The 24,790-nt window shown below is 38.7% G+C and overlaps 1 protein-coding gene across 1 annotated transcript; it reads left to right on the forward strand.

Annotated features, from left to right (window-relative positions):
- The first annotated feature begins 15,930 nt into the window (after positions 1–15,930).
- LOC129779006 (microfibril-associated glycoprotein 4-like) lies at positions 15,931–17,418 on the forward strand. Its single transcript, XM_055786237.1, has 4 exons — positions 15,931–16,127; positions 16,188–16,433; positions 16,489–17,124; positions 17,180–17,418. Exons 1-4 carry the CDS (start codon positions 16,000–16,002, stop codon positions 17,304–17,306), a joined length of 1,137 nt encoding a protein of 378 aa, XP_055642212.1. The 5' UTR covers positions 15,931–15,999; the 3' UTR covers positions 17,307–17,418.
- The last annotated feature ends 7,372 nt before the right edge of the window (positions 17,419–24,790 follow it).

Here is a 24,790-nt window from a genome sequence, read left to right on the forward strand (position 1 = left end):
CTGTCGGTTTATATACCACGACGGGTCTGAATGGTTTCTCCTTCTCGGTGAATCCCCTAGGATTCTCTTTTTTTATTGAATGCGGAGAATGTAATGCTGATCAGAGATGGAAAGTTTCGCGAAAGAATGAAGCTTATGCCATCCGGAGATGTTTTATTGACCCTTCACTCTAAATCATTATAGATGACTGATTGTGATTTCATGAAAAGTCGAATAATAGATATTTGAATAGACAAATTCAGTTTTTCATATAGATATAAATCATGTGGTGGATGCTCTGGAGAACATAGCGAGTGATTGGTGGTATTTAATTCTAAAATGAAATGAACTTACCTAAAATGAATTTTTTGGTACGTAGGTCTGTTACCTACGTTACGTTACCAAAATGAAAACGATCTAAAGTTCAGCCATGTAGAATACTTATGGTCGGGAGTTATATGTATAGTTTACTGCCGTTCTACGCATAGTTGTCCCATGTTACTTTCTGACGATTTTCACTTTTCTTCATAAAACGTTGTTTTTATGCATCTTTTTCACTGGCGGAGCATCCATTTTTGCCGTTCTTCACCTTCCGGATCCTACGGAAAAACACAAAAAACATATAGTTTATTTCCAAAACAACATCAAGCTCAATTGTCTCATGTTGATATTCTATTCATAACTGTCCAACCATGTATTTTTTGTAGATCCATATCGAATAAAGGGTGTGTCACATCAAATTGCATCACGGAAAAAACGCTGTAGAAATTTAATTTTTAGGAATTATATCTTCAGCTTTCGCTTATAATCAGATAAGAGTGTATAGATCACGTTGGCCATGCTTCACTGTCAATTTTTCGTAAATTTGGAAAAATGTCGTCGAACGAAAAAGAGCGTCGTGAATTAATCCTGTGCACTCATTTCGAGAATCCGGAGTTGTCACATCGGGACATCGGTAAGATGCTGGGAATCGTCCAATCCACGGTCAGCAGAGTACCAAAACGATACTTCGAGAACCTAACCATCGACCGGAAGGTGAAGAACGGCAAAAATGGATGCTCCGCCAGTGAAAAAGATCACAAGCGCGTAGTTAAGCAGTTTAGACGTGATCCGAGAATTTCGGTCAGGGATGTCGCCAATAAGCTGAATTTGTCAAGTTCATTCGTCCAGCGGACCAAGCAGCGGGAGGGCCTGCGTACATACAAGGTTCAGAAGGCTCCTAACCGCGACGAAAGACAAAACATGGTGGGGAAGACGCGAGCCCGGAAGCTGTACACCGAAATGCTGACGAAGCCGCATTGCCTGGTAATGGACGACGAAACCTACGTCAAAGCGGACTTTCGTCAGCTGCCGGGCCTGTTCTTCTTCTCCGCAGATGACAAATTCAGCGTTCCGGAAGAGATTCGCAAGCAGAAACTATCCAAGTTTGCCAAAAAGTACATGGTGTGGCAAGCGATCCACTCTTGTGGAAAACGGGGCGCCCCCTTCGTGATGACCGGCACGGTAAACGGGCAGGTTTACCTTAAGGAGTGCCTACAGAAGCGCTTACTACCACTATTGAAGCAGCACGAGGGCCCGACCATCTTCTGGCCGGATCTCGCTTCGTGCCACTATTCAAAGGACGTGTTGGAGTGGTACGAAGCCAACGGGGTCACCTTCGGGCCAAAGGAAATGAACCCGCCCAACGCGCCGGAGCTTCGCCCAATAGAGAAATATTGGGCGATTATGAAGCAGGCCCTCCGGAAGAACCCAAAAGTTGTCAAATCGGAGGCGGACTTCAAGAGAAAATGGATTTCTGTTCAAAAAAAAACTACAACCTGACGTTGTACAGAACCTTATGGACGGGGTAAAGAGGAAGGTGCGAGCATACGGGCTTGGGCTCGAAGTATGAATAAAAAAAATGCCAAAAGTTGTTTAATAGTTTTTATTTTACTGTCTAAAATTTTCAAAAGGATCGGTCTACTGGGCGAATTGCTACAGCGTTTTTTCCGTGATGCAATTTGATGCGATTTGATACGCAGGACATCCCGGACCGAACTTCTCGGATCACGTCTAAACTGCTTAACTACGCGCTTGTGATCTTTTTCACTGACGGAGCATCCATTTTTGCCGTTCTTCACCTTCCGGTCGATGGTTAGGTTCTCGAAGTATCGTTTTGGTACTCTGCTGACCGTGGATTGGACGATTCCCAGCATCTTACCGATGTCCCGATGTGACAACTCCGGATTCTCGAAATGAGTGCACAGGATTAATTCACGACGCTCTTTTTCGTTCGACGACATTTTTCCAAATTTACGAAAAATTGACAGTGAAGCATGACCAACGTGATCTATACACTCTAATCTGATTATAAGCGAAAGCTGAAGATATAATTCCTAAAAATTAAATTTCTACAGCGTTTTTTCCGTGATGCAATTTGATGTGACACACCCTTTACAATTGTCCCATGTTGATATTCTAGGCATAACAGTCCCACCATGAATATTTAAACCAGTAATCATGCTTGATTGATTCAGTGAGGGGATCTCATCACATTTCATTAAACAACAGTATAGTGCGTATAAAAAACCCGGTGTATTGCTAAATTGAAATGCTTAAAGCTTTTGGTAGACAAATATGCGAGAAAACTTTGATTGCGTTTTTCTCAGTTGCTGATTTTGAACCATGGGACAACTATGCGTAGAACGGCAGAATTAGTTGAAGTAATAACTTCGAAGAACTCAGACGAAGAAGTCTGCCGTGTTTAATTGAGTGAGACTTGTGATCAGGCTTCTCAGCCCGTTCCTTAGTTAAAAGGAGAGTGAGATGGGACCACAGTTCGTTTTGGGCGGCAGCTCCCAGAATCGCGTGTATGCAATTGAACAATCGGAATCAATTGCTAAAGGAAGCTGAAGGAAGACGTGTTCGTGTATTGGTAGCCACGTTTTTGGGCCCAGATGCCATTAGTGCCGCTGAGAAAGCCTTCGCTTCGGACATTTCGGGTAATTCGCTGAAACAATGCGTTAGCCGTATAAACAGCAAAAATAGTTTTATTCACTTTTCGATCCTCGAACTGTCAATGAATATTTGAACATTTAATGATGATGCAAATCTGAACATAAAACTGCATAATTCCACAATTGACATTACAAAAGTGATTTATTACAATTTGAAAAGATGTGATGAAAAGAGTCAGAGGAGGATAGTGTCTGAGACACGACCACATAGCTGAAGTAGGATTTCGTTATGCTATCTGTTGCATGCTGATTTTGGATATGTTTGAAAAATTACACCGTTAGACTCTTTGATAATGATTTGGTGACCCTGAAAAGGGCCGTTTAGTTTGGTTGTTGGGTATTGTTTGTTCACTCCGCCGGTTACAGCCGAGTGGTGATGATAGAAGGATGTTGATTAGTCGTTGAATGATGCGTATCGCGATAGAAGATGCCGAAGCGGAATGAGATATGATGAAAACCTGGACGAGATAGCCGAGACGATAGGACGAGATGTGATATAAGAACACTATCCCAAAGAACATGTTACTTAATTTATAGAACAAATGTTTGAAATAGAAAAGGTAATCATTCATAATTACTTTGACGTGTGTTTTTTCAACCCATTGACTTTTCATTTTAAAATCAACGGAACACGATGCTACATACCTTAATGCGAATTTCAAATGGACTAACAACACCTAATACGATATGTAGAACATATTGGAAATCACTTTTTTTTAATGTTTCTCCACTTTTCCAATTTTTCTTGCCGCATGAACTTTCCTTGGATGAAAATGAACACAACAAAATAGACAGCTTAAATCGGACGCCCCGTTCTCGAGCGGTAACACACATTGGTTTTCATTTATGAAAATTGAATCAAATCGTTTCATCCTTTCTTCTGACATGCTCTGCTCAACTTTCTCACAAAACACATTAAATAATGATTTAAGATGAATTATGCTCACAAAAAGTAATTCTCAAAATTGTCCGACTAAAACACTTGAATCTGACTAGCGAATTTTTACACGGACTGTTTCCAGTTTGCTGACAGTTTGTAGCAAACAACTTTTTTCAGGGCTGTAAGATCGAATTAACGTATGCATTTGAAAATGGACTAATTCGGATGGCGATAAAAAAAACTGCAAAAGATAATTCAATGGACCAAAATGCTTGAATGCTACATTTATTAACACTGTGACGTCCGCACGTTTCGTAAAAAAAAATATTCGCTTGGCGCCGAAAGCGGTAATTCGGATTACTTTGCTTCTCACCGCCTGTTCTTGACATGATCGGGAAATTATAAATTGTTAATTTTCACTAATCTCATAAACAGGGTTGAGAACTTATGAAAACGTTCTCAACCCTGTTCCCCTACTTTAATGAAATTTCGAAGATATACATACAAAAATAATACAAACTTGTCCATACTCCTCCCACTAAATGTCCATGCGGGTAATCATCGAAAAAATGTTCTAATTTTCGGTCAGTTTTAATTCTAGTAAAAACATTGAAAAACAATCAGCCGATTAATTAATCTATAAAATCGATAAAAAGGTATATTTAAATGCAAGAAACTGCATTCAAGTTTGGAGAAACATGAGTTTCAAAAGATGTAATTAAAGTTCTTCTTAATATGTCCGTATTTCCGCACCTCTCCTACTTATAAAAAACATAAAACATTTTGGCGTGTGTAAGTTATTGTTACCCAAACAAAACCCTAACAAAATGCAAACGATACTAAAGTGCAGTCGCCGGCCACTGAGATACTATGCGCACGTAACCACTGTGGTGTCGCCGGACGCAAAAGTGTTAAGCCTTCTTAAAAAATTATTTGTCGGGCAACCCAAGGAGCGGGACGATGAGACTACCTTGCTCTCGGTCTCACTCTTCAGCTTCAGAATGATAAGGATGATCAGAGCCAGGCTTTCTTCCGGCACTTTCGCCATTCTCCTGAAGATAGAGGAAGTTGTAAATGCCGAATTGATTACATCCGGCGGACACGAAGTGCCTGACGATGTAGGGGAGGGGCGGGTAAGACGAACAGTGGGGGTAAGATGGACAGGTGGTTGATTTGTATAGTTTCATAATGAATTTCAAATTTCTGTTAATGAGAACCCTTTCTACATGCGATTCTATGGTATTTCAACCACCCTATGATAATGAGTTTTGGCGGCTTCAAAATTAAGCATTTTGAGTGGTTTAATTTCAAAATGGTTATTTTTCAATTACGCTTCATATATTTATTACAAACCTGTCCATATTCCCCCCACTCTATGTCCATATTACCCGCATCGAAAAAAGTGTTGTACTCTTTTAATTTCAGTAAAAAACACTGAAAAACACTTTTTTAAGAAACATTCTGAGAAACTTTTTTGAGAAATATTTCGAAAAACAGCAGTGTTTGGATTTCGATCAAAATCGAATGATACACAATGTTTCATGCAAGTAAACTCTCACGAACATATAACCAAATATGAGAGGATCATTCAGATACTCGTATGAATGTCAGTAATCACTTGTATAATATTTAGTGATTAAACTAAGAGAGGAACGAAGACTGTTGATTGCATATCCGATCTGTATCAAACATCGCATACCATTTCCGAAGCCTGCATACAAGTTTGAACCGCATACATCGTCCCATTTTACTATAGCGAAACCCACTGCACAGAAAAGTGCAAAGCAATAAATGATACAAGAAAAATTACGTCATCATTCAGTCACCATTTGCGGAGAGCAGCGAATGGGAAAAGAGATAAAACGCGAGAGTTTTTGCTCCTCACTGGAGCGGTGTTGCTAGTAAAACTATGCGGTCTATTTGAATATACATATTTCAAGGGATAGCGGCGTTAAAAATGGAAAATATAATCTGACTACCCTCCCTTAGCCTCTATCGAGCTAAATAATCATATAGTTTGCACTCTCTGAGACTTAAAAATCAGGATCTGCTACATTAACTGAATATGAATCTTTCGCTTTGCGTGGTCCGTACGATCCTGCTGTTTCATGATGCATGGAGAGGTAGATATGCATATGTTAGAGGCAAAAAAGAAAATAAGCTTTCTGACCAAAAGCGTATATGATAGCTTTGCTTGCATGCTGGTGTGCAATAAAGTGCGAGCCGATGCAGAGTTGTCTCGTTCTCTTTTGTGTCGTGATTTGCAACACATAACAACAAAAGAATACCGCTGGGGGAAATATTTCCTGAAGGATCATATTTGAACGAACGAAAGCGATTTTTTCAATGAGTGGATCATTTGGCAAACACTGAAAAACAGTATATTGAATTGTAAGAAACAGCATTCAAGTTTTTGGAAACATGAGTGTCCATATATACAATTGAGGAACTTCTTAACATGTCCGTTTCACCCCCACTTCCCCCACAACTAGTTTTTCCTTATCGCCAACCAAAATTAGTCATTTTTTTTAAAATGCATAAGTTAGTTGAATTTATTAATTTTTGACCAATTAAATGAACTAAATTCTAAACTTTTTTTTCCGATTGCAGTGAAACGCTATGTAAAAACATTGGTCATTTAAGAAACTTTGCATACTGGAAATCTCCAAAAAAAATTAGATCATTTTATGAAAAGGGCCAAAGTTGTTTTCTTATTTTTTACAAAAATTCCAAATTCAAAAACTTTAACACCAACAAAATTAAAGAATTAAATAAAGGAAATTGTTTTTTTTTATGAAAAAGTACCAAAACATGTCCTAAAAAAATTATGCTGAAGAAAAAATATTTTAAAAATTAATATGCATGGCTGCAAATACCAGGCCATCATCGACGCAGCCATAGTCGGCCAGGCGGTATATAACCAGCGGAACCTAAGTATGGCCTACATCGATTACAGGCTTATAACTCCATACTTCACTCGTTTCTCGTCCGGGTATTGGAGCTCTACAAAATTGACCCCGTCGTCGTTAGGTTCCTGCAGCATGCGATGAGGCAGTGGAGTACGTCTCTGCACCTTAGTGATGGGGAAAATGTGTTGCAGTCTAGAACGCTGCAGATAAAGAGGGGGATATTCCAAGGCGACTCTTTCAGCCCGCTTTGGTTTTGTCTGGCACTGAACCCCCTCAGTAGGACGCTCAATAGGAACGGTCATGGCTATAAGTTAAGGTATGGAGACGGCGCCAACGAAGAAGTGACCCATACCTTTTACATGAACGATCTCAAGGTTTACGCTGATTCACGTCAGCGTCTAGGTGTAGCTATCCGGGTTGTCGAAGATATAAGCAGGGACATCTGCATGGAGTTCGGCCTCGACAAGTGCCGCTGTGTCCACCTGCTGAAGGGACAACTTACCGAATCCGGAGGCTACGAGGCTACTATGACGGCGAGTTTATACAAGACATGGTTCGTGACGAATCCTACAAATACCTTGGATTCCGACAGCTCACCGGGATTCGCCACTCCGACATCAAGACGGAGCTGCGAGACAAGTTCTTGAGTCGAGTGAACTGTGTCCTGAGGACTTTCCTCAACGTGGGGAACAAGGTACGCGCGATCAACACATTCGCGGTTCCCCTGCTGACCTTCAGTTTTGGTGTAGTCAAATGGAGCAAAACTGACCTAGAGGACCTTGAGAGGAGGATGAAGGAAACATTTAAAGAGGCCGGAATGCACCATCCTCAATCGGCACTGGATAGAGTTTCACTGCCACGCAAAGAAGGGGGACTTGGAATAGTCAGCATATCTGCACTGTGTGTTGCCCAGGTACGACAACTGCGCGAGTACTTCGCAGAACGCGCCAACCAAAACGCGCTATACCGGGCTGTCTGCGCCGCCGACAGAGGATACAGCGCTCTGCACTTGGCGCAAGCGGGGTACCAACTCAACTGCAATCTGCAGCTGCACCTGTCCTGGAAAATGACCGTTTCAAGCTGTACTGGGATCGCACTGTTCTGACCGACCTCACGATCCACCACAACCGCCCAGATATAATGGTTTACGACAAGAGCGACCGCAAAGTCACCATCATCGATGTCGCTATTCCATTGAACAAGAATCTTGAGGAGACCCACGGTCGCAAAATCTGCAAGTACCGACTATTGGCCGTGGAGCTCAAGGAACTGTGGGTGCTAAGGGAGGTCCCAAGAATTGTTCCAGTCGTTCTCTCTGGAACTGGAATTGTCCCGAACACTCTTCTGGAAGCGCTAAAGGTGTTGAACATGGAGAAGAAATTGGCCGGCATTCAAAAGTCGGTCATCCTTAGCACCTGCGCGGTTGTCCGACAAAATCTCGGTCAGGACTAAAACAGCACGAGCATGCAGATACGTGCATTCCGCAGAGCCTAGTCCCCCTTTGGAATTCAGAAGCCCGGAGGCAGGTGAAAATTCTGGCTAGGTTCGCCTAGTTAAGAAGTGAGATAAGTCTGCCAAAATAATTTTTTTCAACAACATTTTTTTTAACATTATCAAATAATTGTATAAATAACCTATACGAGTCATCCATACACCGGAAGATGGGTAATTTTACAAGAAAAAACTTTTTCTAACAACTTCTTCATGCTTTCTTTGAAAAAATTTCAATCAATACTAATTTTGTTTACAGTCAAGATAACGGTATAGTGTGTTCGACAATGTTTTAGTTCTCATTAAATTATGGACCTTTGTCGCAGACATCAACTTTTTTTTCTATCTTTGATAGAGTCTGGAATTCATAATGATTTTGTATGGAGACCCCTGAAAAAATAAGCTTCTACTCGTAACATTCATGTTTGTAAATGTTTGCCTTTTACATGTTCTTGGCATGTTTCCAATTAAAAAAAAGCGGGAAAACGATAATTCACACACAAAAATGTTGCAAGTGAAACATAGTAACATAGTAGTATCAAATTATCAAAGAAAAAATGAAAAAAAAAATGGTAAAAAAAATCTTTCTTTGTAAAATTGCCCTACTTCTGATGATGATGGATTATATTGATTGGCATGATCTACAAATTTTTTTCTTTTTGAAAACATGCCAAGAACATGTAAAACGCGAGAATTTGCACACAACATTGTTACGAGAAGAACATTAATTTTACAGGAATCTCCATACCAAATGCCGTATGTATCCGACAAAAGTTCATAATTTAATAAGATCTAAAACTTTGTCGAATACATTATATCGCTATGTTGACTTTAAACAAAATTAGGATTGGTTGTAATGAAAAAAAAAACTTGAAAAAGTTTTTTTTAAAGCGACTTTGCAAAAGTCGTTTAAAAAAAAAAATTTCTCTGTGGATCTTCTAATGTATGGATCCCTTGTTGGTTATTATATGGGTTATTGATATTTTTTTATTAGAAAAATATGTTTCAATTTTGGAATTTTTTTTCAGTATAATTTGAAAAATGTTTTTCATATTTTTTTCATGAAAATTTAAACTATTTATAATTTATATTTGTCCAAAAATCAGTAGGTCTTAGTTATAGGTTTTGAGCTAGAATTTTTTGGAAAAAAAATAGGAAAAAAAACTTTGGCACTTTTCAAAAAGTCAATTTTTGGAGGCTTGAAGATATGCAAAGTTACTTAAATGACGAATGTCTTTACACTTACAACTTTTCATTGCAATCGCAATTACTGCTGCCAATTGCCAGTCGAGTTGGTATGAAATTCGCCTGGTGCTAAAAATGGTTGATTTTGTGTCTACGAACTGTGATCTGCGGGCATCATTGATTGTTTGTTTGAAACTAATAAAGAACGAGGCAAGTTTGACGACGTGTTATCGAGCAGAATGCAGATGACCTTAAACTTTACACAATCTTGTTGTACCACAGAAGGTCTGAGCATAAATCCCTCAAAAACTACAATTATTCCGTTCACCAAAAAGAAAAAACTGCATCTGCAGTCTCTACATCTTGGGGGAGAGGAAATAAAAAGCAGCGCTTCAGTGAAATATCTAGGTGTAATCTTAGATCAGGGGTTCTCAAACTGTTTTGGGCAATAGACCCCTTTTCCAGAATTAAATCATACCTTAGACCCCCATAGCCAACTTTCTATGAAAATCCTATCTTTAGTTTTTTTCTAACTAATAATTAACAATTTGAAAACATTGCAGTTGGTTAAATGAATAAACTTGACATTATTTTCACACCGAGGCGATATGGCGTAGTGGTGCCATCCTCACCTCTCACGCAAAAGGCCATGAGTTCAATTCACACTCCCGACATTCTTCAAAAATATGGAAGTAATGTGATAAACCAGCCAAAAGTGTTGAAAGTCTCTATGATACAGAAAAATCTTGGCTCATTCCATGGAATGGATATAGTACTGGTTTATTATCCATTGAGGAATTTAAAAATTTCGAATATTTAAAAACATTTTAGTAAAATCTTTGTATAATGCGTCCAAGTGTGATAATATATGATCTGGAAGTTTTGTGATAATTTGGATAAATGCATAAACTCCGATTTGAAGTTTTGTCAGAAGGGCCATTGTTCATATTGTTTCAATCTAGTTGTAATCGTCACCCTGCAGCTAAAACACAAATTCAAAAAAGCTGAAAATCTTGCTATGCAAGAGGCTCGTGGTGGTCATCGAATTCCATCTCAAGTTTCCTGAAATAATAATAAAAAAATATTTTGTTACGCCATGCACATGGATGACCAAGCATTTTGTACATTCTTTCTCAATCACTTTATCAGCCATTCCATGTCAAACCGATATAGTGGTTTTCAGATTTTCGTGAAAAGTGGTAATTTTGTTCTTAATCGCAAGATATTAGATCCGTATTTTTTGTTTCTTTATTAGGGTGCCCATTTCCATATTAGGGCTGTCCAGAAAATCAACTTTTTCCGTTTTTTTTAAATGGCTTTTTTCGAAAATTCATAACTTTTGAACTACTAGACCGATTCAGACGATCGATGTATCAAATTAAAGCTAATTAGTTATCAAATTAAAGCTAATTATTACAGTTGCAAAAGCTTTGAATTTAGATTTTGTAATTATCGATTGTATTTGTTTTTTGTTGTTTTCATGGTCTCGGGATCAAGGGCGCTATATTTTTTATATTTTTTCTGGAAAGTTAAGGCTTTTTTTCATAACATATTTCGAAATCAGAGGGGCGTGACGATTACAACTTGATTGAAACAATATGAATAATATCGGCCCTTCTAACAAAACTTCAAATTTCAGCTGGAAAGAATTTCTACATTTTATGCATTTGTCCAAATTGAGCTTGAGCTTGAGCTTGGGTAGACTGTACAATTCGTAGTTGCTCTCCGTGATTGACCTGAACCAACCAAATTGCACAAAGAACACACAGAATGACGCTTGAGACTAGCAAATCATTCTCGGTGTGCAATTTTCGGTGATTCGAGCTTTCAATGATCAATAACGACGCCGGCCACGTCCTTACCATTTTATGCATTTGTCCAAATTATCACAAAAGCTTCAAGATCATGTTATATTACATTTGTCACTCACTTGGATGCTTTACACAAGGATTTTACTAAAATGTTTTTAAATATTCGAAGTTTTTAAATTCCTCAAAGGATAATAAATCAATGGATAATAAATAACTCGAAAGCCTACTGATTTCGAAATATGTTATGTAAAAAAATCTTAGCTTTCAAGAAAAAATATAAAAATATATAGCGCCCTCGGTCCCGAGACCACGAAAACAACAAAAAACAAATACAAGCAATAATTAAAAAATCAAAATACAAAATTTTTACAAGTCTAATATTTTTCCCTAGCTAATTGACTTTAATTTGGTGTGTTGATCATCAAAATCATTATAGAAGTTCAAAAGTTTGAATTTAAAAAAAACGATTTTTGGAAAAAATGAGAAAAAAAATATGTTTGAGGGCTAGTCACGGAAAAAGTCACCTTAAAAAAAATTAAAAAATACGGGTCTAATAGTTTGCGATAAAGAACAAAACTACCACTTTTCACGAAAATCTATATCGGTTTGGCATGGAATGTCTGTTATTCTAGTTCACTTCATTTAACTACGTAAATATCTTGTAATCTCTTGAATTAAATTAAAGTGAGTACATTATCATTCAAGCTCCAATGTATTGCAGAACACATATGAACTTGCAACCTAAGGGTAAGCTGGTTATACAGTAAAATTTCAGGAGCATGTTTGGACATGAATTTGATGATGACTTCTTTCGTGTTAAATCGCTGTTCACGTTTCTTTACTTGCCGAATTTTTCATTTTGTACTTTTGGTACTTTTTTATTTTCATCTTGTGCACACTCATCGTCTTGTTGAGATTTTAAAATGTGTATTTTCTACAAAGTTATTAGCCATTCTCAGGGTTACCACATATACAGAATATTCTGTATTTTACAGATTTTTTGCCAAATTACAGTCAAATTGCAGATTTTCTGCAAAGATACAGAATTTAAAGATATTTTTTTCAAATTCTGTCTACATTCTTACTAATTAACTTTGTTTTTTATCGTTGAGTCATGAAGATATGTACACTGATTTATAAAATGTTGACCCATATGAAATGCTACCTCACTTCTCCTTTCCTGCTAAGGATGTTTTTGGGACACTTTTTGATAATTCCACATTCATCAGCGGGCGTCGAGTGAATTTTCTCGCTTCATAATGCCAACAAAACAAAGTTCTGAAATCGGTTGGTTTCTACAATGATGGACTCTATTTTGAAAGCAAATAACTATGGATGAAATTGACGGATAATTTAAGAAAAGCAAAGTTCAACGAAACCATGTATAAACATCATACACTTTATTATGAGAAAACTTTTGTTATGATTTATTTTGTTGTATTTATACGACTTAAGCATAAATAAACCATAAATAAGAACAATAAATTCAAAATGAAAATAAACCTTTCTTTCCTTTTTTTCCGTTAGTTTTTTGATACATATGTTTTCTGTTAAAAATACAGAAATATAATTTTTTTCAGAAAATTTTACAGGATCAAATAAGGCAATCCTAGTCATCCTGATAACAGGATTTTTCACGTAACACAACCTATGGAGCATCTCAAATGTTTCAAATAAGAACTTGTGTTATTTTATAGGGGTCGATATTCAAACCCCGTCGACCCCCAAAATCAATTTTCGTTTCTGTCGACCCCTGGGAAACTGAAATCGACCCCTGGGGGTCGATATCGACCACTTTGAGAAACCCTGTCTTAGATGCTAAATTAAACTGGAACGCGCACTTAGATTCAATAATCAGCAAGGCCAACTCAGCTCTATGGGCATGCTCTAAAATGATAGGAAGAACATGGGGCCTTAAACTAAAAATGGTTATGTGGGTTTACACTGCAATTGTGCGGCCTAGGATAACTTATGCCTCACCTGTATGGTGGCCAAAGACTAAGGAGACTGTAGCTACAAAAAAGCTAAACAAACTCCAAAGACTAGCATGCGTTGCAATTTCTGGAGCAATGCGAAGTACACCCTCAAACGCATCGGATGCTATCCTTTACCTTGTACCTTTGAACCAATATGTTCAGCTAGAGGCTAAAAAAGCGCTCTAAAGCTTAAAAGATGGAAAAAAATACTAGACGAGGACAAAACTGGTCACTTGAGCATTTTGAATCTTTTACCCATTGGACCAGCCTCAGAGATGAATAATGATTGGATGGAACCTAGGACCAATTATGACATTCTATACAGAGTGATCGAACATTCTCGCTCAGTATGGGATGAAGGTGGTCCCAACGTTCGTAATAATTCAATCAAGTTCTACACTGATGGGTCGAAAATGGGAATCAGAACAGGTGCTGGAGTGTATGATCCCAGAACAAAAATCTTTGTGGCTATGGGAAACTGGCCAACAGTTTTTCAGGCAGAAGTAGCTGCAATAATAGAATGTCTAAATGTCTGCCTCAAAAGAAAGTATAGACATGCTAACATCTGCATATTCTCTGACAGTCAAGCGGCACTTCAAGCTCTAAATGCCTTCAAATGCTCTTCAAAAATTGTCTGGGAATGCATTTCCCTTTTACGGCAATTAAGTCAGATAAGTTCGGTACAATTGTACTGGATTCTTGGCCATTGCGGTATAGAGGGCAACGAGCGAGCAGATGAACTTGCCAGGAACGGCTCAAACTCACCATTCACTGGTCCAGAACCATTCTGTGGACTCTCCGACTGTGTGTTGAAAAGCGAGCTGAAAAAATGAGAAGACCGAGAAGTGACAGCCAATTGGATGGTTGCAAAACTTGAACAGGCGAAAAAATTTATTACGCCGAGTATTAAAATTATTCAACAGCTGCTAAGCCTTAATAAGAAAGACTTAAGCACATTCACTGGTCTTGTACCAGGACACTGCCCGAGTAAATACCATCTTAAGAACATAGGTTTAGCACAAGATGATATTTGTCGCTTTTGTAATGCCGAAAGCGAAACCTCGGAACATTTGCTCTGTAACTGCGGAGCTCTAACTAGACGCAGACTTCAAAACCTTGATAAAGCTATTCTGGAGCCCAAGGAAATTTGGTCTACGTCGCCGATCAGGATTATAAATTTTATCAAACAGATTATTCCTGATTGGCACCTATCACGCTATAGCTTTCAGTCCACTCCTTCATCAATAAGTAGTAGATAAGCTTAAAGTGTACTATAAAAAGCGGTATACCAAAATAGGGGAAAACAGGGGAAAAAAACTAATAAAGAAATCTGCTCCCGATTTGCAAGGAATGTGGGTGGAAGTGAAAAGTGTTTGAAGAATCCGAATTGCAAACTGTATCGGACGAAGACGATGACCAAACTCAACACCAACTCGGAGAACAAATCTATGTTGACCAATCAACCGATACCAAGAAAACCAACGAAATTTTGCTTACCAGGTATCTTTTTTCAGTTAGTCAGAGTATATTTCAAGAATCCTGCGTGCAAAAGATCATACATGCCTCATCGACTACAAGGCCAGATCCCATCGGAGAGTAGACAAAGTTAAAAGAAATAATTGATCAAATTGAACTACCGGAATATTGGTAAAGGCAACACAAAGGGCCTGATTCTCGAATACACTTCACGGTGGAAACGAAATAAACGGCACGCCATTGAACTACGTTTTACGAGTTAGTGAAGTGTCGAAGATAATAATGAGTTTTCAGGCAGAATGAGAACTTTATAAAAAATCATTAATGAGAATTAACTTCTTCGTATCAAACTGGTATTCAATGTGAGTGGAAAACTTTGTTTTCTTCATGTGATATAATAATATCATCCAAAAATTTCATCTGAAGATAATTTGATATTATAATGATAAGTTTAGTGGGAAACTAATCTCGAATCCAGATGTCGACACCGTACCGTTGTCATCGCGGATACGTTTCATTCCGTTTCCACCGTGAAGTGTATTCGTAGTGTATTCGATAATGAACCCCAAAGTGATTTTTCCTGATGACAAAACCCCGACACACCGAGCAAGACCGGCCAGGGAAACAGTTGAGCTGCGCAATTGGCATCAACAAGCGCATGCAGCTTATACACCAGACTTGGTTCCTTCCGATTGCCATTTGTTTTCATTACATCATCGATGGGACAAACACTCGCTGAGCATTGAATTATGTAATAATTCAAGAAATGGCCTGGAAGCAAGGAAAATGTGCAGCTTTCAATGGCCATTACTTTGAATAAAATATTTTAGATCATTCAAGAACAATAAACGTATTTTGAATTAAAAAAAAAAGAATTCGCAAAAGAAATTATTTAAAATATCCAGGTTCAAAAAATTGATACAGAATTATGACTATTTTGCGAAAATAATTAATATTTTTATACTTCTATTGTTTTCACGATTCATATCAAATCACAAGAAATAATTTTTTAAAAATATAAGAAATTGTGTTATGCATGAATACATACATATAATAGATAAAAACATACACAAACATACAAACATATCACAACACCATGTTCATGAATTATGCGAAACAAAAACAAGCCATGAATATGATTATAATTTGATTAGTGAGAATCCGCTCTCTATCCCATTTTTCGTTACCAAAATCCGCTCCCATTAGTTTCACATTGATAGTGTTTGACTCATCTGAGTCGGTCGTCCCTCGAAATTATTATCAGTGACACCATTAATAAGAAGTCGATCGTACAGAATGCTGCTAAAGTTAAAACACTCACTACTGATTTTGCTCTTACAATGCGCGATAAACAGCGGAAATATCAACACTTCTGGATTCGGATACGAGCTTACGATGAGCCGGCTGGATACTGTCAATGTCAAGTGAGTGGTATTTGAATTATTGAACATGTTACATAACTTAGTATAATGCATCTCATCCAGCCTCCAGAGAGAACATCTTCGCTCTAAGCAATATTTTCAGACACTCAGATCGGAGATTGAAGATCTTCAGCGAACCGTGTCGAATACCGAAACATTGGTCACCCATCAAGTTGGTCGCGTGGTTGATCTTGAATTGCAACTGAAAAAACTAACCCAGCTGATCGAATCCGTCGATGAGATTCCTCGCATCCGAAGTGAGCTGCAAATGATTTCATTGAATGTTTCACGATTATTAGCGGACTCCAGGTTTGCAATACACTCATCACTGATCACCGTCAACTAACACGCTCCTATTTTGTAGCAAAATACAACGTGTGCAGCAAACGCTGCCCACCACGGAGATGTTGAACGATTTCATCCTGCAGTTGGTAGCAAACCCGTTGAACGTGACTGGAACCGCGCTTCTGGAGTCTAGGAATTTACCGCGCACCTGTGCGGATGTATCGGATCGTCGATCCGGTGTTCATCGACTACACCCGCAGCCTGATTTTAAGAGTTCCTTTGAAGTGTACTGCGATCAGGACTATGAAGATGGCGGATGGATGGTGATTCAAAATCGTTACGATGGATCGGTGCATTTCTACCGGGGTTGGAATGATTACGAAAACGGTTTCGGCGAATTGCTAGGGGAGTTCTGGATAGGATTGAAGAGGATCCACGAGCTAACTTATTCGAAACCTCACGAACTGCATATTGTGATGGAGGATTTCGAAGGGAACAGCGCGGTCGCTAAATATTCTCACATATTGGTGGCTGGGCCGGAGGAGAAATACGAGCTGAAGAGTTTAGGCAGTTACAGTGGAACAGCTGGGGATTCGCTAGCGTATGCCGTCAAGCTAAAGTTCTCTACGTTGGATTCTGATAACGATACGAATTCTGGGGAAAATTGTGCAGTGCGCTATCAGGGTGGGTGGTGGTATGGCTCTTGTCATGACAGGTAACGCTGTTTTTTTTTGTGAATGCGTGAACGATTCAGATGATGTTTCTTTCAGCAACCTGAATGGATTGTACATGAAGGGTAAAGTGGACGTCTTCGCAACCATGATGTGCTGGAAGGCGTTCAAAGGTTATAACTATGGCTTGAAACGTTCCCGAATGATGATCCGAGTAAAGAAATGAGATGACATGAAATAGCTTATATAAATAGTTGACGTTCAAGATATATTTCTACCGTTCTCCAAATTAAAGAACGAAGATTTTTTTTTTCATATAAACCACGCTTCTATTAAAGATCTCTATCTCGTTTGTCATTGGTTTTACATTTATTATTTAAAGTATAATATAGAACAATTCCACCACAAATCAGAAAATTTTCACCCGATTTTATTTGATGGAAGCCACCGTAAAATTTCGTTTTTCATTACCATTTTACCAGTGATATTGTTTATTCAATATACGATTCAAACACATTAATTATACTCGGTAATGATGCCTCGTGAATATTCCAGTCTCATCAGCTGCAGATCATGTCGCTTTGGAGTCTTCAGTGTCTGGTTTTGTCCTCACGAGATAATTCACCATGATTTGTTGCGTTTGAAGTTATGATAAAGAATTCCAGTCACTGTGCAATATAGAGTTTCCTTTCGCTTGAGTCCTTTGATTAGCTGACACCTTCTGCATTATGAATCTTCACGAATTTCTAATATTAATATCTCATCTACTTACATTATTGACTTAGAAAAACTTTATGAAACAGATACAGCAATAGACTAGTGTTTCTCTGAGAGATCAAGTTGGCAAATTTACAAGTTCATCGTATAATTAATTTATAACTTACAACTTACCGTTGGCATGATAATTATTACTGGCAGGCAACGCTGTTAGCCTTGTGCAGCTTCTTTATAGTGGTGATAATATTTCAACAGTATAATTCGGCCATCTTGGACTTTGTAAATATGACATAGAGTTAATTTCATCATGAATTAAATCAGTAGCTTTGTGGTTTCTGTAGTGCTGTGCCATCAAAAAACAAGCAGGTAACGTAGCGGCGAGACACAATTCGTCTATCTCCTCGTTATAGAAGTGAAAGAATTTACTTTCAATTTGAAGCCTGTCTAATCTATTCTATTCAAGTACCGCTCTAGTCAGCGAGTTAAATTAAAATTGGCTTTTCGATGGCTACGAGAAGATTACGAAAAATGCATGCATCAGGGCCACGAATTTCTACTAAACAGTAACCAAGTATTGTACGAAACGTCTACCCTTGTCCACAGCGAGGAAACTTTTCCTGCTATTCAGATACTTTTCATTCCGCAGCTCTAGATTGGTTGCCAATCAAAGAACTTTTCGGGAAATTCGACCTCTTTTTTATTTTGCAGTCTTCCGGGACATCTGCGGATCGAACTAAAATTCTTGAATAGTCATGATTAACACAAATGCTACTTTGATTTGTTCTCTGTGTAATTTAGTAAAGTTTTAATCATTTTATTATTAACTTTATTGCTTTAATCATCTTTACTCAACTTTGACCGATCGTTGCTTTGCTACGTTGAGACGGCAAAAATTTCTCTGAGAACGTTAGTGTCATTCAAGAAGCCTTTAAGCTATGATTTTTCGTCATAAAAGGTCGATGATTGTTCATAGGCTTTATAAAAATACAGTAGCTGTTAGAATAGGAGTAATTAGTGTGAAAATGATAGCATGAGTACCCTAGAGTGCATTTATAAAAATCTGAAAAAAAATAAAAGGGGCGGGGCAGTGGCTGGTTAATTTGGAGAGGAATAGCTATGCTAATTTTGAATCTGTATTGTTTTTGTTCAGTACAGCGCTGCCCAGTGGTCGGTACTGGAATCTCGGACAGCAGTTTATTTACGATGGATTTCTCTTAAAATTATGCGCAAAAAAAACGTCGTATTTTTAATGCTTAATAAAAGAAAAAAAAGTGTTTGCGCATTGATCTTTTATCATTGAGCGTTGAGCGTTGAGTGATGAGCGGTGAATGTTCTGTAGAGTGCCAATGAAAATGGCCATTTCTATTTTTCAAAGCAAGTTCGAAATTTGAAAATTCGATGGTCACTTTTTTCCCATACATCCATTGGCACTCTAATGTTTAGCATCGAGAGTTGTTCATTGACATTGTCCGTTTCCGTTTCCTCAACTAACTCAACTTTTCTGTCTAACTAAACTCCCCAAACTTCATTTCCGATCTATTAGTGCCGTTTCGGATCAGGGCCACCTTCCCCTTTGCATAAAAGTTATGAAAATAAAAAGTCAAACATACCAGAATCGCAAAGAAGTTGAAAATGACCAAAAATCTACGTTTCAAGGAATGGAATGTTTGTGGGTTTCCTGGAAGGTTAAATCAATGCGTCAAAGTAGTATAGTGAACCGGAAATTGCATCGGAATGTCATGAAGAATTCCAAAGCGAATTCAGAACTTTCGGGAGTGGATGTAGTCCACAAAATTCGGTGTTGTTCGCAGTACAGTTCGGAATATATGCAGCTAGGAAGGTTTCTTCAAGTATCGGACTATTGAGAAACCAAGCAGTGTGAGCAAAACATTACGGCATATTGCGGATTTGAAAGCGAACAGGTATTGACCATACTCAACGGATGCATTCTCATGAGCGATGAAACATATCATAAATTGGACTTAAATTGAAGCTTCCGGGATAGACGATCTATGTAGCTAGGGTGCGCGGAGATGTTCCCAAGGAATATAAATTTATTTTATTTTATTCTAATTTAATTTGTTTTAGTTTATAAAATCGAAAACATAACAATACATTTTTTCTGTACTATACTCTATATTTATTTATTTTTTTGATGATCTCACGAATCTTCAAAAGATATGACATTGACATATGACATATTGACCAAAAGATGACTTCTTTGTAAACATCAAATGTTGGAATCAATTTTCGCAAAACAAAAAAATCAGGCATTCGAGGTAGCACGCAAACCTTGTGTTGACCCTTTCATACCAGATGATTGCAAAACATCCCAAAGTATGTTAAAGAATGTCATTCAGAATCTTCGTCGGAGGGAAAGAAAAGTAGCATAACGGGTAACCTGGTCTGACAAATCCTGAGAACACTATACTGATGGGTGTTGATGCCGTAAAAGACCAATCACCACCGCGTAGCATTTCCAAAGTCAAGAGTGTCTCTCGATTGGCAGGAAAAAAGAATGAATTTCCTGGGATGTCGTATACTGCAACATCCAATAGGTGTCACATCCAGATAGGTGTACGCAGAAGCGTTCATCAACTATTATCGAACCCAATTCATGATTGATGAGATTTTTGCGTCAAACGATTTCGGCACTCCACAACAATTTTTTACATTAAACAAAAAAATATATATCGAGAAATTTACTATCGAACAATTAAAACATCTCAACTGTTATACAAACGGAAAAACCTCGTTCTGATTGATTGAAATCGAACATACAAGCTTCCTCTTGTACTCACAATTGTCACAATTATTGCTCAGTAAATTTTCTGATAGATTTACAAAAGTTTTGCTTCAATCATTTTGGGCACTCCATAACAATTCATTACTCATTACTCGCGGTCGACTCGAGTTTAGAAGGGTGACATATTTTCATTAGGAAAAGGATGGGATGTAAGGAGATTGTAACAATGTTCACACTCATACTCACATTCTCATTCACATTCACATTCACACTTCACACTCAGTTCTTAACAACTATCATTACATCTAATATGTATTACAATTCAACTTATCCTAATGGAAGGGAACCGATAGCTCGCAAAAGACGAAAAGGAAGGGTAAAGGGTTAAAGAACAATCACACTCGAAGATCGATAGTTTTAAGGAAAACATATATTTGGACCATGTAATCAAGATCCAGCCGAGCCAACACATCTCTCACCGGCATATTGGGCTGCCTTCCTCTGGCCCGAAGAGATTTTTCTAAATTCGATCTGGCAACAACATACCCCTCGCACGACCAAACAACGTGTTCGATGTCGTGGTAAACTTGGCCACAAACACAGATGTTGCTGTCGGCAAGATTAATACGAAAGAGTAGCGCATCTAACGAACAGTGATTGGACATGAGTCTAGAGAAGGTGCGAATAAAGTCCCGACTCAAGTCCAGACTTTTGAACCATGGTTTAAGGCTAACCTTAGGGATAATCGAGTGAAACCACCGACCCAATTCATCTTCGTTCCACTTGCGTTGCCAGTTAACGATTGTATTTTTACGGACTAAAGAATAAAATTCATTGAAGGCGTTTTGACGCTGATAAATGTCGCCTTCAATCGCACCCACCTTTGCTAATGAGTCAGCCCTCTCATTACCCAGAATTGAGCAATGTGATGGGACCCAAACAAGGGTGATGACATAACAGCGTCTGGATAAAGCACTCAAAATTTCTCGTATTCTCTCAAGGAAGTACGGCGAGTGCTTTTCCGGCCTCACTGAACGGATAGCTTCGACAGAGCTAAGACTATCCGTTACAATGTAATAGTGTTCAACAGGTCGTGAGGCGACGCTGTCCAGCGCCCAGTATATCGCTGCCAATTCAGCAATATATACTGAGCAAGGATACTAAAGACTGTGTGAGGTGCTAAAAAATTCGTTGAACACTCCAAATCCTGTGGACTCGTTTATAGTGGACCCATCAGTAAAGTACATATTATCACAATTGATACGCCCATACTTTGCATTGAAGATCGTAGGAACGATCCCCGATAGAAGGTAATCTCGAATATCATGGATTTTCTCCTTCATGAACAGATCAAAATGCACAGAGGAATTGATGTAGTCAGGGAAACAAACACGGTTGGGAATATACGAAGAAGGATCAACCTGCATGGAGATGAATTCATGATATGAGCTCATAAATCCAGAATGAAAATTTAGCTCGCTCAGTTGCTCAAAATTTCCGATCACCAATGGGTTCATAACCTTACACCGGATAAGGAACCGAAGAGATAATAAATTGAAGCGATCTTTTAGTGGGAGTACGCCTGCCAAAACCTCGAGGCTCATGGTATGCGTTGAGGGCATACATCCCAACGCAATACGGAGACAAAGATACTGAATTCGCTCGAGTTTAATGAGGTGTGTTTTGGCAGCTGATTGAAAACAGAAACTGCCATACTCCATCACTGAGAGAATAGTTGTTCGATACAACATTATAAGATCTTCTGGATGGGCTCCCCACCAGGTGCCGGTAATTGTACGGAGAAAGTTTATTCTTTGTTGGCATTTTTTACTCAAATACCTAATATGGGCCCCCCAAGTACATTTGGAGTCGAACCAGACCCCAAGATACTTGAATGACATAGCATGAGTGATCGGTTTACCCAAAAGTTGAAGCTTTGGTTTTGCTGGTCTATGCTTCCTAGAAAAAACCACCATCTCTGTTTTCTCCGTGGAGAATTCGATCCCTAGCCCAATGGCCCAGGTTGAAAAATTGTTCAAAGTATCTTGTAAGGGTCCTTGCAGGTCGGATTCGTTTGATCCTACGACAGACACCACTCCATCATCTGCAAGTTGTCTTAGGCTGCAATTTTGTGTAAGGCAATTGTCGATGTCGCTTACATTGAAGTTGTACAAAAGGGGGCTTAAACATGAGCCCTGGGGGAGTCCCATGTAGGAGACCCGGCTTACTGTCGAATCTCCATGAGAAAAGTTCAAATGTTTCTCACAAAGCAAGTTATATAACATATTATTCAATAGAGGCGACAGACCCCGGGAGTGTAATTTGTCTGACAAAACCTCTATTGAAACTGAATCAAAGGCCCCCTTTATGTCCAAGAATACTGAAGCCATTTGTTTTTTTTCGGCGTAAACCATTTGAATTTCCGAAGAAATCAACGCAAGACAATCATACGTCCCCTTGCCCCTGCGGAACTCATATTGTGTATCTGAGAGTAGGCCATTCGTTTCAACCCATCGTTCAAGGCGAAACAAGATCATTTTCTCCAACAATTTCCGAATACAAGACAGCATTGCTATTGGGCGGTACGAATTGAAGTCGGACGCGGGCTTTCCGGGTTTTTGAATAGCTATAACTCGTACTTGTCTCCAATCATCTGGAACAATATTATGCTCCATAAACCGATTGAATAAATTCAACAACCGATGTTTTGCCACATCTGGGAGGTTTTTCAACAAGTTGAAATTAATTCTATCCGATCCCGGAGCAGAATTGTTACATGAAAGGAGAGCAAGAGAGAATTCTACCATCGAAAACACGGAATCAAGATCGCACCTATCTTGTGAAATATCTCGAACAATTTTTTGTACAGGAACGGAATCGGGACATACCTTCCGTGCAAAATTTAAAATCCATCGATGTGAATATTCCTCGCTTTCATTCGTTGAAGAGCGATTTCTCATGTTTCGAGCCACTTTCCATAATTTTTTCATTGACGTTTTTCGTGACAGACCTCCCACGAAATTTCGCCAATAAGCACGTTTTTTCCCTATGATCAAGTTTTTAAATTGATTTTCAAGGGATAAATACGTTTGAAAATTCTCCATGGTTCCACTTTTCCGAAAAGCTTTAAATGCATTCGATTTATCCTGATAAAGCTTGGAACATTGGCTATCCCACCATGGATTGGGAGGCCTTCGACGAATAGTGGAACCTGGGATGGGTTTCGTTTGAGCGCGAACCGCGCTGTCATAGATCAAACGAGAAAGGAAGTTATACTCCTCCAATGGAGGTGAACCATCTATGGAATTGATGGCTAGAGCAATCGCGTCCGCATATTTTTTCCAGTCAAGGTGTCTTGTGAGGTCATATGCCATGTTTATAGATTCAGAAGTATTCGACCCAATGGTGATGGAAATTTTGATTGGCAAGTGATCACTACCGTTGGGATCCTGGATTACACTTGCAATCTAACGATAGAGAATTCGAGCAAAGCGAGAGGTCAAGAGCACCTGTTTCCCCAGTGTTCAAAACGGTCATATTGAAGCTGTTACAAAGGTCATATATCAACGATGAACGATTGTCGTCGTACTGTTCCCCCCAGGCAGTTCCGTGAGAGTTGAAGTCTCCCAAGATCAATCGTGGCTCAGGAAGGAGTGAGCATATGTCAACAAGTTGCTTGCGGCTAACCGCAGCTCTCGGAGGCCAATACAAGCTGTCTATACAAAGGTCTTTGCCTCTGATGTTTGCATGACAAGCAACAGCTTCGATCCCTCCAATAGGTGGAAGGTCAATTCGAAAAAATGAGTGGCACTTATTGATCCCCAATAGTACCCCTCCATATCTGTCATTGCGGTCCAAGCGTATTATATTAAAATCGTGGAAAGAGAGATCATTGAGTTACAGTGAAAATGAATAATATTATATATTTTATGAAACTACAGACTTCAAAACCAAGGTGCCTAGAGAAATCGGAATTACAAATACATGAAAGTAGGGGGAGCTTTTGTTCCCACCGAAATATGTTCCCTAACACAGATGGAGATGAGCAAAACGGTTCACTTGAATGAACCGTTCAGTGATCAACCGTTCACTTATGTGAACTAGTTCTTTTCAGCAGTTCACTCACTCTGTCGTACAGTAGAGGGATAAGTCAAGGCAAGTATAAAAAAGTGTGGGATGTTATATAGGACTGTTCTGTTCATCCATTAAATGCTGTCTGTTAGCAAATAATTCGTCCGAATTCCGAC

This window comes from Toxorhynchites rutilus, chromosome 3 (assembly GCF_029784135.1).
Source record: "Toxorhynchites rutilus septentrionalis strain SRP chromosome 3, ASM2978413v1, whole genome shotgun sequence".
Classification (NCBI taxonomy): domain Eukaryota; kingdom Metazoa; phylum Arthropoda; class Insecta; order Diptera; family Culicidae; genus Toxorhynchites; species Toxorhynchites rutilus.

Excerpts from the sequence above, each read along its gene's own strand:
- LOC129779006 (XM_055786237.1), top strand. The coding sequence starts at position 16,000 with ATGCTGCTAAAGTTAAAACACTCACTACTGATTTTGCTCTTACAATGC. Across the intron at positions 16,128-16,187 it reads CTGGATACTGTCAATGTCAA|CCTCCAGAGAGAACATCTTC; the intron begins GTGAGTGGTATT and ends CATCTCATCCAG. Across the intron at positions 17,125-17,179 it reads TATGGCTCTTGTCATGACAG|CAACCTGAATGGATTGTACA; the intron begins GTAACGCTGTTT and ends TGTTTCTTTCAG.